The sequence below is a fragment of the Hyperolius riggenbachi genome, chromosome 3, assembly GCF_040937935.1.
Source record: "Hyperolius riggenbachi isolate aHypRig1 chromosome 3, aHypRig1.pri, whole genome shotgun sequence".
In the NCBI taxonomy this organism is placed as follows: Eukaryota; Metazoa; Chordata; class Amphibia; order Anura; family Hyperoliidae; genus Hyperolius; species Hyperolius riggenbachi.
The window spans coordinates 338,796,839-338,813,562 of NC_090648.1; the positions used below are offsets into that span (position 1 = coordinate 338,796,839).

Consider the following 16,724-nt stretch of genomic DNA (forward strand, 5'->3'; position numbering starts at 1 on the left):
CTCAATCATTATAACACCTGTGTTATGCAACTGACCACTGTGAACCTAGCCTTAATAGCATTTCATTGACTAGTTTCTTAAACAGTTTCACAGCATCAGAAATTTGTTATTCTTACCAAAGCATCAGTTTTAGCTGCATTTTTAGCTAAGCTCCATCCATGAAAGAAAACTGCCCGGGCTTTTTTTACCTGATGCTCTGCAAAGCATGATGGGATTTCCTTTGTTTTTGTTCATGTTGCCTAGCAACTGGGAGGGGCGATCAGCACACAGGACAGTTGGAACTGTGTCTCATACTCCCTGTCACCTCCTTTCAACCAAAAAGATGGCTGCCATCATGAAATCAATCATTTGCCTGTTCTTTTAAAACAGGGTGGGTGAGAGATTATATTACCCATCTATTTTAATTAACATAACTAATGTAACTTAATGACAGTATGTTTGTTTAGGCTGAAGTTCCTCTTTAAATTGGAAAAAGACTTATGCACCATTGATCTATCTACTTTTATTTATTTTGAAATGCAATTTCTTTTAAAGAGAATCTGAAGTCTAAGTAAAAAAAATAATAATAAAAAAGACGTTGCCGGAAAGCCCTTAAAGAGACACTGAAGCGAAAAAAAAATTATGATATTATGATTTGTATGTGTAGTACAGCTAAGAAATAAAACAGCTAAAAAATAAAAAAGATCAGATACATCAGTCTAATTGTTTCCAGTACAGGAAGAGTTAAGAAACTCCAGTTGTTATCTCTATGCAAAAAAGCCATTCATTTCTACGACTTTCAAAAGTCGTGGAGAGGGCTGTCTTCTGACTTTTATTATCTCAACTGTTTACTTTTTATCTGCCAGAGGAGAGGTCATTAGTTCACAGACTGCTCTGAAAGAATCATTTTGAATGCTGAGTGTTGTGTAATCTGCACATATTATAGAATGATGCAATGTTAGAAAAAACACTATATACCTGAAAATAAAAATATGAGAATATTTTCTTTGCTGCTAATCTTCTAGTAATTATTCATAGTACACAACCAATTCATTATATCATTTTTTTTTTCGCTTCAGTGTCTCTTTAAATCAAGAATCATTTTTCTCCACTTACCACCACTCAGAGCCCTCTAATTTGCCTTTTATATGGATTTATAAATTACTGCATTTCCTGGGTAAAATCGCCACGACCCCTGTGATAGCTTCCGGGTGGCTGCCCCTGTTGTGGCACGAGTGCATGCACTGTGCACGCTTGTCCGCACCACCCTGCCTGCATGAGGGGTGGATTAATGAATAGAAGGGGACAGACAGAGGCAGAGATAGGAGGGGATGGGCGGGAATAGGTGGGGAGTGACAGTAGAAGAGGCAGGGCTTGGGGAAATAGCTCTGCCTCTTCCTGGAAGCATTTTCTGTGACCAATTTGGTCGTGGAGTAAAAAAAGATAATTTCCCGGGACAGGATCACTCGTTCTACACTTTGAAAAACAATAGGGAACACATCAGCAGTATAAAAAGAGAAGAAAAAAAAGCTTCAGATACTCTTTAAAGAAAATCTAAACTAAAAAAAAAAAGTCAAAATAAACATAGACATAGTGATACTTACCTCCTGGTTAGTCCACTCATCAATCTCTTTCTTCTCTCCCGTGTCCTGTTTTTCCACTGTGATCAATGGAATTCTCCATCCTCCATTGTAAAAATGGCAATGACCCCAGTAACAGCTTTCTGGTCAGCACTCTTTTAGCAGTAATATTGCCCACTTGAGCCATACAGAAACATGGACATTACTTAGCAGTTGTCCTTTCAGTTATAACTGACAGCAACTGATATAGTTGAAAAAGGTCCTAAAGCTTTTAGTTCCGACTAGATCTTGTCGGAACTGGAAGGAATCTTTGTGAGAAGAAAATGGTGAGCTTCTGAGAGGAAGTGATGGTGAAGTATGTCTTGTTAATTTGCAGGGATATTGTGTGTTTAATTTTACTTGGTTCTGATTCACTTTAAAAAAATGTATATTTAAAATATTTCAAGAAACCGCTACGTAAATGAAAGCTTATCAATACCATTGAATGTTCTTTCTTTTTGTGGTGTGGTATATAGTACCGCCCCACACTATAGTGTGGTGCTACAACAGGAGAGACACCCTTTATCTTATCAAACATCACTCACGTAGAAGTCTATATACACCTGTATCTATATACATCTGTAATACATGTAATTGCATTGTCTGACCCACATAAACCTGCACTGCTTCAAGATTAAATGCCTTGTGAATTATATTTATGTTTTCTACCATATGGCAGCATGATTTAAAGATATTCTACTTTTAACAGGGATCTACCATTCCAATTAACCAAGCAAGACCAAACCGCAATTTAACATTTACTAAGAAGGAGCCGCTGGGGTGAGTGATGGCCCCTTTCTTATGTTTTGGTGTGATCCATTCCATAATTACAGTGTGGCTACTTTTACCCTAGAAAGTTGCGTAGCGTTCCCTGTGTGTTTCCATTACAACATAACATCCCATTGTGAACCTAGCCTAATCGTGGGTGTTTTACACACACAATTTTGGATGTGTGATTGCAGTTATTAAAATCAATGGGCTGCATCTAAATTGCGTGTGGGCCCCCCAAAAATGTTGCGGATTTCTGCAGCATGCATCCGAATCTCCATAGCTGTGCATGGCATGGCAAAGGGATATAGATGCAAATTTGCATCAGCTTGGGTGCTGCATCCGTTTCACAAACGGACACAGCAGCCCAGTGGAAATGACTTTAATGCTCCCAGTGCACCGGGTTGCGTCGCCTGAAGTGTGCAAGTCTCCATAGACTTGTGTAGCCCTTGCGATGGGGAAGTGTAACATGGGGCAACGCAGCGCACAAGTGTGAAGGGGGCCTAAAAGAATAAAGATGGAAGCCTCTATATTCTCTCAGTTCGGTTCACTTAAAGGGAACCTAAACTGAGAAGTATATGGATTTTTCCTTTTAAAATAATACCAGTTGCCTGACTCTCCTGCTGATCCTGTGTCTCTAATACTTTCAGCCACAGCCACTGAACAAGCATGCAGATCAAGTGCTCTGACTGAAGTCAGACTGGATTAGCTGCATGCTTGTTTCAGGTCGTCTGTGATTCAGCCACCACTGCAACCAAAGAGATCAGCAAGACTGCCAGGCAACTGGTATTGTTTAAAAGGAAACATTCATATCCCTCTCAGTTTAGGTTCCCTTTAAAGAGATACTGTAACCAAGAATTTAACTTTATCCCAATCAGTAGCTGATACCCACTTTCCCATGAAAAATCTATTCCTTTTCTCAAACGGATCATCAGGGGGCTCTGTATGGCTGATTTTGTTGGGAAACCCTTCCTACAAATGATGTCATTGCCTCACAGCTCTGAGGTACTGACATCACACTGTGGGAGCTTTGGTGCATTGAGGGAAATAACAGCTGTTTACAACTGTCAAAAAAGCAAGCAGCATCTCCTTCCAGCGACATCACCTGCCAGCAGTAAAAATGTCACCATGTGATAAATGTCAGGATGTAAATCAGGGAGAGAAAAGAGAAAAGTTGCTCAATGAGCAAACACTGACTAAATCATTTATACATAATTATTGAAAAATTACCGGTAAGCACTTTTTTTATTACTTTATTTTCACTGGAGTTCCTCTTCAAAGGAGAATTCTAGTTTAGGTTAAATACCAGTACAACTCACCTCTTAATATATCAGGAAATGTAGCTAATTTTTTTATATTTTAGTCTGTTGGTCTGCCTTTAAATTGCTAAAATCAAGCTCTGTGACACCCATTAATTTTGCTGGTCTTGGCTTATTTTAAAAAGACCCTTCAGAAGGTGTGTTGCAAATCCTGTGTTAACAATGCAGTGCAGGTAGTCCCCGACTTACGAACACCCGACTTACAAACAACCCACTGATACGAATGACCGAAAAATGTAGAGCAGGCACAATGTTTTGAGTTAAAGGACACCCGAAGCAAAAATAAACTAATAAAATAAACAATTGTATCTATCTTCCTTCTCCTAAAAATGACTTTTTAAAGTGAACCTCCAGACTAAAAATCGACTCAGCAGCACTGAAAAGGCTTGGTGTTTCTTTAACAGTTTCACAGCATCAGAACTTTGTTTCTCTTATACAAGCCTCATTTTTAGCTGCACAGAAGAAAACTGCCCGGGCAGTTTTCCCCTTATGCTGTGCAAAGCATGATGGGACTTCTAATGTTGTTGTTCTTGTTCTGCTGTTTTGGTGCAATTTTTTTTTTTTTTTACATTTTGAATTTGACATTTGAAGCCTAGCGTGTGCAGCTTGGAGGGGTTATCAGGACACAGGACAGTTGGAACTGTGTCTCATGCTCCCTGTCACCTCCTTTCAACCAAAAATATGGCTGCCCCCATGACAAAGATGGCAGCCCCCGTGAATCAAAAACATTTGCCAGTTCTTTTAAAACAGTTTGGGTAAAAGATGATATTACCTATCTATTCTAATTAACATAACTAATGTAACTTAATAACAGTATGTTTGTTTAGGCTGAAGTTCCCCTTTAAGATATTCCACGGTTTTATTTTATGTTTAAATCTACTTTTAAGTTTTAACTATTTCATTGTTTTTGCTCAATGACACATTCATTGAAGTATGCCAGAGCTAAAATCTATGAACTATTCACCCTTTTTATCTCTTTCCTGCTCTCAGAAGCCATTTTCTGCTAGGAAAGTGTTTTATAGTTGGAATTTCTTATCAGTGAGGGTCACACTGTAGTCTCTTCCTCTCTGAGCCAGGACTGAGTCAGCCACTTACATACCTGATATTTAACTCTTTCAGGCAGAGAAAGAAAAAAAGCTGATGACTTTTGAAAGACATAAATAAACATTAAAATGTATTATTTACATACAGTATATTATTCTTATGCAATGCCAAATCCAGTGGCACTTCATGTAGTATGCAGAACATGCATCCACTTCAGAAATCAACACCAATCTCAGTTCCTGTGTGACTAACCGACTGTTTACTGGTGTGATGTGCTGCAGTGTTTAAGAGTCTGCTGTTTTCTCTCCACAGTGTGTGCGCCATTGTCATCCCATGGAACTACCCCCTAATGATGCTTGCTTGGAAGAGCGCAGCATGCCTAGCTGCAGGAAACACACTTGTTCTAAAACCTGCACAGGTACCCTTTATTTGATTTATTCTCCAGGTGCAAATGATGTGTGGCATTCCAGCCATGCCATCTGGGAAGGGTTTTCCTAGGCAGGGTTGTCCAGAGTATACTCAATTTGGCTTTTCTGTTTCCCATAGTTCTCTTATGACTCAGGTGGGAGTTCCAAATATTTCCACCTACTAGATATTTAAAAACAAAAACTGCCTGGGTTTGCTGGATCACTTTGTTTTTGCCGTTTTCCTCGCAGTTCTTAACCCTGTTGTGGTCTGTTCCAGCACTTGTGTGGACAATTGCATAGTCCATATTATTTAGTATATTTCAGCATTGCCACTACATTTGTTTTACTTCTTTCTTTTTAGGTTACACCTCTTACTGCTTTGAAGTTTGCAGAACTGTCTGTTAAGGCAGGTGTACCCAAAGGTGTCATCAATATCCTGCCTGGTTCAGGTACTGTAATACGAAGCACATTATTTGTAAATTTTATGTTTTCATTGAAGGGATCATATTTCTCAAAATATTGTTTTTATAAGGTTTTTGCATAACAGACATTTTCAAAAATATCATTCTTTCGTTCATAGCCCTACTTCAGGATAAAATGTTTAAAGGGAAGGTCCAAGCAAAAAAAAAAAATGAGTTTCACTTACCTGGGGCTTCTACCAGCTCCATGCAGCCATCCTGTGCCCTCGTAGTCACTCACTGCTGCTCCAGTCCCCCGCTGGCAGCTTTCTGACCTCGGAGGTCAGGGCCAAATTGCGTACATTTTTACACATTCCCGCTAGTGCAGGAACATTAACACATACATTTTTACGCGTTAGTGGTGAAACGCGTACATTTTTGTTCCTGCACTAGCTGGAATGCGTAAAAATGTACGCAATTCGGCCCTGACCTCCGAGGTCAGAAAGCTGCCAGCGGGGAACTGGAGCAGCAGTGAGTGACCACGAGGGCACAGGATGGCTACATGGGGCTGGTAAAAGCCCCAGGTAAGTGAATCTCATTTTTTTTTTTTGCTTGAACCTTCCCTTTAAGTTTGAAATAGTTGAAATGGTTAAAACCATGCTTAAAGTGAACCCGAGGTGAGAGTGATACGGAGGCTGCCATATTTATTTCCTTTTAAGCAATACCAGTTACCTGGCTGTCTTGCTGATTCTCTGCTTCTAATCCTTTCAGCCATAAACCCTGAACAAGCATATGCTGATGAGGTGTTTCTGACATTATTGTGAGATCTGACAAGGTTAACTGCATGCTTGTTTCTGGTGTTATTCAAATGCTACTGCAGCTAAATAGAACAGCAGGACTGCCAGGAACTGGTATTGTTTAAAATGAAATAAATATGGCAACATCCATATCATTCTCACCTCGGGTTCACTTTAAATTTAGGCTGTTTATGTTCCATTTTGGAAAATTCCCTCACTTCCTGACTTAAAAAGGTAAATCTCTCCAACAAGGACCAGTGATAAAAATTCTAGGTCGCCCCCAGCAGGCCTGCAAATATTTGCTATCTCTAGTTGTCTTTTATAGGATTGGTTCTGCACATTAGCAAAATACATGAAAGCAGGATTAAACTGAAAATAAAAGGCATAGTAAAATGAAAAGAGCTCTTAAAAATATATATAATCCATTTTACAGGCTAAATAAAGCATGCTTTCAGCCTGACTTCTAGCTGTTTTATTTTCAACACTGATAATTACCTTAGCTGAGGACAAAACACCATGCTCTCTGGGGCAGGTTTCTTTTGAACAGTGCCATAGCTTCCCTGTGAGCTGTAGTTTATGATCTGCAGCTGGCTGCGCTTGTGGCATCAAACAGATAGTTTGTCTGATTGATGCCAGAGACTGACAGAGCTGCAGATTATAAATTAAAACTCATGGGGAGGGGGGAGCCATGGGCTGTTCGGCTTTTCTTGGCATGCTTATAAACCTTGCGGAGGGCACACCCAAATCGGCAATTAGGAAATAAACCAGTGGTCATAGGGGCATTTTTTATTCCTATGACCACAGGGTTCATATTATGATACCATGGAGATTACAGCAACAGATAGGAAGGGAGGACCTTGCCATTGGGGATGCAGTCAAAATTAAGAGGCTCTAACCACCTTCCACACTATCCAAAGCAATTAAAGTTGGGCTTTCGCAAACTCCTAACAGCCTTGTATCAATCATATAGCATGAAGACTTTATATCTTTATATTTGTATTCCTACAGCCTTCTACGTTATATTGCTTTTGTTATAGGTGGTTTGGTAGGCCAGCGGTTGTCCGAACACCCAGACATTCGCAAGCTTGGATTTACTGGCTCCACACCAATTGGCAAACAGATAATGAAAAGGTATGTTTATTAAAAATATTTTCAATGTGAAAGCTTTACATCCATTATACAATATATTCATATTCAGTTACTCTTGTGTCCATACAGTTGTGCTGTCAGCAACCTAAAGAAGGTTTCACTGGAGCTCGGTGGGAAATCTCCTCTGATCATTTTTAGTGACTGTGATCTTGACAAGGCTGTAAGAATGGTGAGAAAATTCCTCATTCAGCTTTACATCCAGATGATATATAATAGATTTCTGGATACTCTAAAGTCTAGGATTCCCTTCCATTTTATGTTGAGTTTTTACAAGACATGAAACTTCTATATGGTACATAATGCCTTATAAACAAAATAATAAGGTAGGTTTTGTCTACATGTAATGATTAGCTACACATACTGTATATGGTAAACTTGTGCTACTGGTAGCACTGAAACAAGAAACCACTGAGGTAATAGCCAGTGTTTTTAACTCGAAGTAAAATAGAAAAAAAACGAGAGCCCAATATGGTGTAGTATGTTAAAGACAATTGGTAAGTGGTTTAGTGAGAGAATTTATACTCACAAACATGGGTTACCATTCAGGCAACCACTCAATAGGCAGGTGAGGAGATTAGACCTGTCCTCACTAAGGATTAGGAAGTTGCTCTCTGTAGTAAAGAAACAAGAAAGGGGGTAGCACTCACCTCCACCAGGAGTGGACACACCTCTCTACATACAAATATTTTTAACTCAAAGATTCTTTATTTCCTAAGGGGGGTGGCAATCGTGTCATTCCTCAACTGCTGCTCCTGTTAGTCAAGCTGCTCCTGTTAGTCAAGCTATTAATCAATTAATGTTGGTCAAGCTATTAATTGACTGCAAATTAACCAGAGGATCCACTTCAAATTCTTACCTATAACCTACAAAGCTCTCCACAATCTTTCTTCCCCTGTACATCTCTTTACTGGTCTCCAAATACCATTCCAACTGCAACTTCTTGTCTACACACAACTTTCTCCTTTCCTCCTCAAGAATCACCTCCTCCCATCCACATATAAAGAATTTCTCGTGAGCTTTGCTCTACTTTGACCCAAATATAAACCAAGATTAAGGTGATTTTTTTTTGATCCAAATAATCTTTGTTTATATCCAAGTTTGTATGGCAGTTACAATCTGAATAGAATTGGTCTGCTCTCCCTAAACCTATTGATTTTGTAACACAAGTTACTGAAAAAGCAGAAAACAGGAACGTGAGGAGGGAATCTGTAATATAAGAGGACTTAGGACCTTCTCGGACAGAAGTGATTTTGAGTTCCGCTAGGTTTCTTAAAAGGTCACAAATTAAGTTAAATGTGTTTTTCCTCAAATGCCCAGTTCACATTGGCACAGGTGAAAAACTGATCTGTGTAAAAACTGATCTGTGGAACGAACAGTTTTTAAAAAGGCATCAGCTTGCCATCTGTGATCCTCAGATCGGTTAAAGCGTGGTCAATGTGGTGGACGCATCGATCTGGGAAAATTGCCCCAGATCCAAACTTGTGGTCCATTTAGTGGAAAGGGCCAAACAAATCCATTCGAATGGAGCAGCGTGAACGGATTCTGCTAATTAACATAGGATCCATTCACCTTTGTTAGGGTCCATATCGTTGCAGTCCACTAAACAAACTGTTTTTTACTCAAATGTGAACTGAGCCATACCCATACTTCTACCTCATGGAAGGGGTTGGGAAGCAGATGTTAAAAATCATTGAGAAACTGTCCATTTGATATGCTTTTTTTGCTGAATATGTGCACTTTTTAATAAATCAATGCTATTTTTATATACGTTTTTGTTATCATTAACATCATCAGCATGAGATTGGAGTAACTACATTGCAACTGCAAATGTGTGGTTCTCAGAGTGTGTATGTCTCTATGCTTGTAGGATCCTTATGTGCATTTGAATGCCTGAATATTTTGTTTATGTATAGTATGTTGATAACAATTTAGTTGTGTCTCTTATTGTGTTTTCAGGGTATGGGAGCTGTTTATTTCAACAAAGGTGAAAACTGCATTGCAGCAGGCAGACTTTTTGTTGAGGAATCAATACATGATGAGTTTGTCAGAAGAGTGGTAAGTCAATTGCATGCTGGGTATTCTTTGCAATGTGTGAGGTCTGCTACAGCCATGGACAAATGTGTCGATACCTCTCCAACCCCTTAAAGATTACCACTCTTAAAGCTAATGGGACCCGGTTTTAAAAAAAAAAGTCAGATACTCACCTAAGGAGAGGGAGGCTCTGGGTCCCATAGAGCACTCCCTCTCCTCTCCCGGTGCCCGCTACTGTCCGGGCTCCCCCGTAGCGGTATTCAACCGTTTCGGTCAAATACAGATGTCTCCCGGCCGAAGGGAGGCTTCGGAAATGCTTCGGGAGCCCGAGTGCTCCCGAAGACAGGCCGATCTACACTGCGCACGCGCATGTGCCCTCTATGATGCACTCGCGTGTGTGCCGCCTGTCTTTGGGAGGACTCGGCTCCCGAAGACTTCCGGAGTCCCCTCGGCGGGGGATACGAACAAGGGAGCCAGCACAGCACCGGGAGAGGAGAGGGATGGCTCATTAGGACCGAGCCTTCCCTCTCCTTAGGTGAGTATCTGTCTTTTTTTTTTTTTTTTTTTAACGGGGTTACATTAGCTTTAAGAACAGAGGTTTATTCAAGTGTTTTCGATCAGGTATTGAAAACACCTGTGGATGTTAAAGGGACACTGAGCTCAACTTAAAAATGAAAATAGTATTCACCGGGGCTTTCTACAGCCCAGTGCTGGTCGGGAGGTCCCACGACGGCGTCCTGGCTCCTCTCCTAGTCCCCGCTCCGGAATGGCTGCCCGGCGGTAGCCCGGCGACACTCGGCCGAGTGTCGGGCTCCTTCTTCCGCGTATGACGTGGCTGACGTCACCACGCCGGCCGCCTTGCATCATCACGGCGGCCGACGTGAAAGTACTGTGCATGCACGATTAAAGCGCATGCACAGTACTTTCACGCCGGCCACCGTGATGACGCAAGGTGGCCGGCGTGGTGATGTCAGCAGCGTCATATGCGGAAGGAGCCCGACACTTGGCCGAGTGTCGCCGGGCTACCGCCGGGCAGCCATTCCGGAGCGGGGACTAGGAGAGGAGCCAGGACGCCATCGTGGGACCTTCCGACCAGCACTGGGCTGGAGAAAGCCCCTGATGAGTACTATTTTCATTTTTAAGTTGAGCTCGGAGTCCCTTTAACGAGCAGCAATCAAGCATAATACGCACCAATTAGGCAGATTTAAAATGACTGTGATACTCAGCTCCTTCTAGACATTTACTGGTGTGTTTACAAACATGGTGAAGTCAAGAGGATGGTCCAGGAAGACAAGAGGTGATTTCTCTTCACAGGAAGGGCAATGGCTATAAGAAGATTGCAAAGATGTTAAACATACCAAGAGACACCATAGGAAGCATCATTCGCAATTTCAAGGCAAAGGGCACTGTTGAAACGCTACCTGGTCGTGGCAGAAAGAAGATGCTGACTTCGACTGCTGTGCGCTACCTGAAGCGCAAAGTGGAGAAAAGTCCCCGTGTCACTGTTGAGGAACTGAAAAAAGATTTGTCAGATGCGGGTACTGAAGTTTCAGCTCAGACAATAAGGCGCACACTGCGTAATGAAGGCCTCCATGCCAGAACTCTCAGGCGCACCCCCTTGCTATCTCCAAAGAATAAGAAGAGTCGACCGCAGTATGCCAAAGTAATGTGGACAAACCACAAAAGTTTGGGATAGTGTTCTGTGGACTGATGAAACAAAATTAGAACTGTTTGGGCCCATGGATCAACGCAGTGGCGTAGCTACAAACCTCTGGGCCCCGATGCGGAATCTGGATGTGGGCCCCCCCCCCACGGCAACAACAGCCCCCCTCCCCCGGCAACACCCGACACACACACATATCCAAATCCCTATAGCCAGCTATAGGTCCCCCCAGTATAGGTAGCCAGGCATAGGTAAGCCAGTATAGTTGCCCCCGGTATAGGTTAGCCAGGTAGGTGCCTCCAGCATAAGTAGCCAGTATAGTTGCCCCCAGTATAGGTTAGATAGGCAGGCGCCGCCGGTATAGGTTAGATAGATAGGTGCCCCCAGTACAGGTTAGCTAGGTGGGTGCCTCTAATATAGGTAGCCAGAATAGTTGTCCCCAGCATAGGTTAGATAGGTAGGTGCCCCCAGTATAGGTTAGTTAGGTAGGTGCCTCCAATATAGGTAGCCAGTATAGTTGCCACCTGTATAGGCTAGCTAGGTGCCCCGAATACAGGTTAGACAAGTAAGTGCCCCCAGGTTAGATAGGTAGGTGCCCCCCAGTATAGGTTAGATTAGGTAGCTGCCCCCCCCCCCCCAGATAGGTTAGGTAGGTAGCTGCCCCCCCCCCCCCAGGACAGGTTAGGTAGGCAGCTGCCCCCCCAGGATAGGTTAGGTAGGTAGCTGCCCCCCCAGGACAGGTTAGGTAGGTAGCTGCCCCCCCCAGGATAGGTTAGGTAGGTAGCTGCCCCCCAGGATAGGTTAGGTAGGTAGCTGCCCCCCCAGGATAGGTTAGGTAGGAAGCTGCCCCCCCAGGATAGGTTAGGTAGGTAGCTGCCCCCCCAGGACAGGTTAGGTAGGTAGCTGCCCCCCAGGATAGGTTAGGTAGGTAGCTGCCCCCCCCAGGATAGGTTAGGTAGGTAGCTGCCCCCCCCCAGGACAGGTTAGGTAGGTAGCTGCCCCCCCAGGATAGGTTAGGTAGGTAGCTGCCCCCCAGGATAGATTAGGTAGCTGCCCCCCAGGATAGGTTAGATTAGGTAGCTGCCCCCCCAGGATAGGTAGGTAGCTGCCCCCCAGGATTAGGTAGGTAGGTAGGTCCCCCCCCCCCCATAATGAAGGGGGGAGCCGCAGCTGCGGGGAGAGCAGCCCGACCTCTCCCTCCCTTCCTCTCCCCGGGCCCCCCCCCCCTTCAAATGCAGAGTGCGCGGCGCACGGAAGCGCTGTAGGCAGAACTCACCTCTGTCCCTGCGCCGCTGGTCTCCTCCCGCTCTGTATAGATGTCTATACAGCGAGAGGAGATCAGCGGCGCTTGGAACGCAGGGATGGAGGTGAGTTTCAGCCTACAGCGCTTCCGTGCGCGTCACTCTGCATCTGAAGGGGGGGGGGGGGGCCCGGGGAGAGGAAGGGAGGGAGAGGTCGGGCTACCCTCCCCGCGGCTGCGGCTCCCCCCTCCCAATAGCGCGCACGGGCCGCACTACAAAAAGACATGGGCCCCCCGGGCCCCTCCCCCGCCTCTTCAGGAGCCGGGCCCAGTCGCGCATGCGACCGCTGCGACCTCTATTGCTACGCCCCTGGATCAACGCTATGTTTGGAGGAGGAAGAACAAGGCCCATGAAGAGAAGAACACCTTGTCTACTGTGATGCATGGCGGGGGGTCAATCATACTTTGGGGCTGTTTTGCTTCTGTAGCTACAGGGAAGCTTCAGCGTGTGCAAGGTACCATGAATTCTCTTCAGTACCAGGAGATATTGGATGAAAATGTGATGCAGTCCATCACAAACCTGAGGCTAAAACTGTTAATGATGTGAGCAAAGAAAATACATTTGTGGTTATTTCATTATAAATGTTATGTTATATTTGTCTGACTTACAAGTGCCTCTTTGATTTAATTGTAAACAAGATGACTGAAATGATCAAAATCAATGTCAAACTGGCTAAAACACTCAATTTCAGTGGGGGTTGAATCATTTTGAACACAACTGTAAATCAGTAATAATAACCCACATCGCACAGCACCCAATAATTTACTCTGATTCATATAATGTTTTCAATCAGCAAGGGACCATATGCAACCACTTGAGACATGACATGCTGCAGCTCAACACAATAACACACTGACTGGCTGGCTGGTTGGCAGTGACACCTTCTCCTTTCTGCTGTGCAAGTTAAATGAGACACTGCTGCTCTCCTGCCTCCCCCCCACTCACTGTCAGACTCCTCACACAGCACAACAAGCTGCTTCTCCCCAATGATGACCTCTTCACCTCACTCGCTTCTCCTCCTACCCTGACTGCATACTGTAATTGTAAACACACAGAACAAAAATGCCACCCCTGTAATCTCCGCCGCCTGATGCTAGTGTTTCGCCTTGCTTCATGAGAGAACCAGCTCTGCCGGGGATCCGTCGGTTGGCTCACAATCAGCCGCCGTTGGCGCTACAAACCCAACTGCCTCCTTTTGAGCAATGATTTCTCCATTAGAATTTACATTTATTTTGGCTGGAAATATAGAAAGACTTAAAAAGTATTATTAAATACATCCCTCTACGTACATATAAATCTCAAAATCTCACATATCCTATAACATCAGTAATTAAGCGCTGAGAAACCTTGATGCTGTCTATATCACAGTTATTCAGTTTTTGAATATATTCTCAATATGCTTGCTGGTAGGTGGAAGAAATCAAAAAGATGAAGATAGGGGATCCTTTAGACAGATCCACAGATCATGGGCCACAGAACCACAAGGCACATCTAGAGAAACTATTGGAGTACTGTGAAACTGGAGTAAAGGAAGGTGCTACACTGGTCTATGGAGGAAGACAAGTGCCTCGGCCAGGTATTTGTGCTGCTAAACTGTCACAGGGACTCTGAACTTTTATTGATTCTTATGTTATTTTTGCTACAGATAAGAAAGATGAATTAACACCAATATAACTGACTTTAGCTTTTGCGTTGATTGCTGAAATTTGTGTTCATGGAATGCATGCCAAATTAGTTACTATTTTCAATTTATTTTCAGGATTTTTCATGGAACCTACAGTGTTAACAGATGTAGAAGATCACATGTACATTGGCCAGGAAGAATCATTTGGACCAGTAATGGTCATCTCCAAGTTCAAGGAGGGGTATGTGTTTAATACAACATGGCACTGAAAATGCACAATGCTCAGATTGATTCATTTTTGCTTGCTTCTCATTTTCCTTTGGCAATTGCTCATGTAGACATATACTGTAGGGATGAAGAGGGAAACCTGAATAAGGGCTGGTTGACACTTCAAGTGCTTTTCTAAATACTTTTTATTTTAAAAGCTCTTGCTAATATATTCTTATATGTGTGTTCTCACTGGAGCGATTTGATTTTGTAAAAATCCCCCATAGCATTGCATTAGCCAGAGCTTTTTAAAGAGAATCTGTACTCTAATATTCTTACACTAAAAAGCATACCATTCAATTCCTTATTTTCTCCTGTGCCCCTCTGTGCTGTTTCTGCCACTCTCTGCTGCAATCCTGGCTTGTAATTAACAGTTTTAGGCAGTGTTTACAAACAAACTAACCAGCTTGTAATAGGCTCACATAAACAGAGTGTGTGAGTCATACAGAGTGTGCAGGGGGTCTGCAGAGGGTGTGTATCGCTTCTATCCAATCACAAGCAGCCCTGCACATTCCACACATTCAAGCCTTAGCCCGACAGACACGACAGAGGAAAGGAGATAAGATTTAATACAGAGACAGTGCAATTAGGAAAGGCTGCAGTAAGCCAGAGCACATTAGAACAGGCATAGGAACTTATAGGATAGAAGAACTAAGGCTGAAAAATTTGTTACAGAGTCTCTTTAAATCACTAGTGGTTAAAAAGCTTTTGCAGTGTGAATCAGCCCTAACATGTAAATACACATCAAAGTGAAGCACTGCACACCAGCCTTAATAATCCTGCTCAGATAAATGAAGAATAATGTGCAGCAAAGCGAACAAGTGTCTCTACAGCATGAGTAGTGCATGATGTACAGCTGCCTAAAATAACACTCCCTTGTACTGCGTTCTGTGTACGTAAACGACTATTACATTGGGCGTACTTTTGTAGCTCTATTTGTATAGCTACAACAAATTACAAGCCATTAACGTCTTTGGTATAGCTATTGAAGTGGTGCTTGAAAGTTTGTGGACTATTTAAAATGTTCTATATATCTTTACATGAATGTGACCTATACAAGTATTTACAAACAAACCCTAAAAGTAGCGTTCTGGACGAGCTGGCGACAGGGGAAGCCCTAAAGGAAATCCCGTTCAGAAAGGGATTTCCTGATGGGCGTGATCGCCGGCGGCGATCGGAAGGGTGGGAGGGAGCAGGGAGGGGGGAATCATGTAGCTAGCGATAGACTAGCTACATGATACAAAAAAAAATGGGCAAAAAAAACCTGCGGCCACGGGAATCAGAACGCTCAGCAAGGTAATAAGAACTTGTTAAACAATTAATACTGAATTTATTATATTTGGTCATGTATTTGCTGAAAAAAATCATGCAATAACATCCCCCCCCCCCCCAGTGGATTTTGCCCCTTAACGGTTCTCTCATTGCCCCCAATGCGGGGCTTCATCTTCCGTTTCTGGTCCGCTGGGCTCAGCAGTCTGGAAAATTGCTGCTGGGAGGAATCTTGTGGTCCATTCAGCGGTTCGTGCTGAACGGATCCGTTTGAATGGATGGATGTGAACAGATCTATAGATTAACATTGGATGCGATGCATCTGTTCGTACAGTATTCATTCTGATCCACGAATGGACCGTTTTTTTTTTAACGCAGGTGTGAACCGGGCCTTAAGGTGGAAAAAGTTACAAGACCATGTCTAAATAGTTTGGATTCCACCAATCAACAGTCGGGCAGAAGTGTGTAAATGGAGAAAATTCAAGGCCATTGTTACTGTAACCAGAAGTGGGCAACTATCAAAGATAACTCTATCTACAAGACATGTTATATAGTCTGAAAGGTTACAAAAAATCTCATGGTAACTTGTAAGCCGCTAAAAAGGCCTATGTCACATTGGTGAATGTTGATGTTCATGAGTATGGCATGGTAGCAAGGAGAAAACCACTTATTTCCCTCAGAAATACTGCTGACTGTCTACAATTGCTAAGGATCATGTGGACAAGTCAGAAGAATTCTAGAAAAATATTTTGTGGACTGATGAAGCCGAAATAGAACTTTTTGGCTTAAATGAAGAGTGTATTTGAAGAAAGAAAAACACTGCTTTCCAGGTCAAGAACCTTATTGTAACGATTGGGGAATTATTTCTGTGGTCAGCGCACAAGATGCGCGCTGACACTACGGAAATCCTCCACAAGCGTATAATATAACAGAACCCAGCTTTGGGTGCAATGCACCTGTAGAGGGAAATTCCCACCGGCAGATGGAGCTGTGGAGTGCAGAGGAATAACCCTCTGCACTGCCACAGATGCCAGATGGGAATTATACGAGGTGAAGCAATACAAGGCAAGATAGCCCTTAGAGGGAGAG

The 16,724-nt window shown here is 43.1% G+C and overlaps 1 protein-coding gene across 2 annotated transcripts in view; it reads left to right on the plus strand.

Annotated features, from left to right (window-relative positions):
• Positions 1-16,724, plus strand: part of ALDH1L2 (aldehyde dehydrogenase 1 family member L2) — a 72,315-nt gene that overhangs the window by 46,011 nt on the left and 9,580 nt on the right. For both annotated transcript variants that reach the window (XR_011030459.1, XM_068276911.1), the window contains exons 14-21: positions 2,308-2,378; positions 5,042-5,147; positions 5,498-5,585; positions 7,369-7,462; positions 7,550-7,649; positions 9,437-9,535; positions 13,886-14,051; positions 14,235-14,340. Coding sequence is in view for 1 of the 2 variants with exons in the window: in XM_068276911.1 (XP_068133012.1) it covers positions 2,308-2,378; positions 5,042-5,147; positions 5,498-5,585; positions 7,369-7,462; positions 7,550-7,649; positions 9,437-9,535; positions 13,886-14,051; positions 14,235-14,340 (830 nt within the window). In the remaining variant the exon portion in view is untranslated. The remainder of the gene's footprint in view (positions 1-2,307; positions 2,379-5,041; positions 5,148-5,497; positions 5,586-7,368; positions 7,463-7,549; positions 7,650-9,436; positions 9,536-13,885; positions 14,052-14,234; positions 14,341-16,724) is intronic.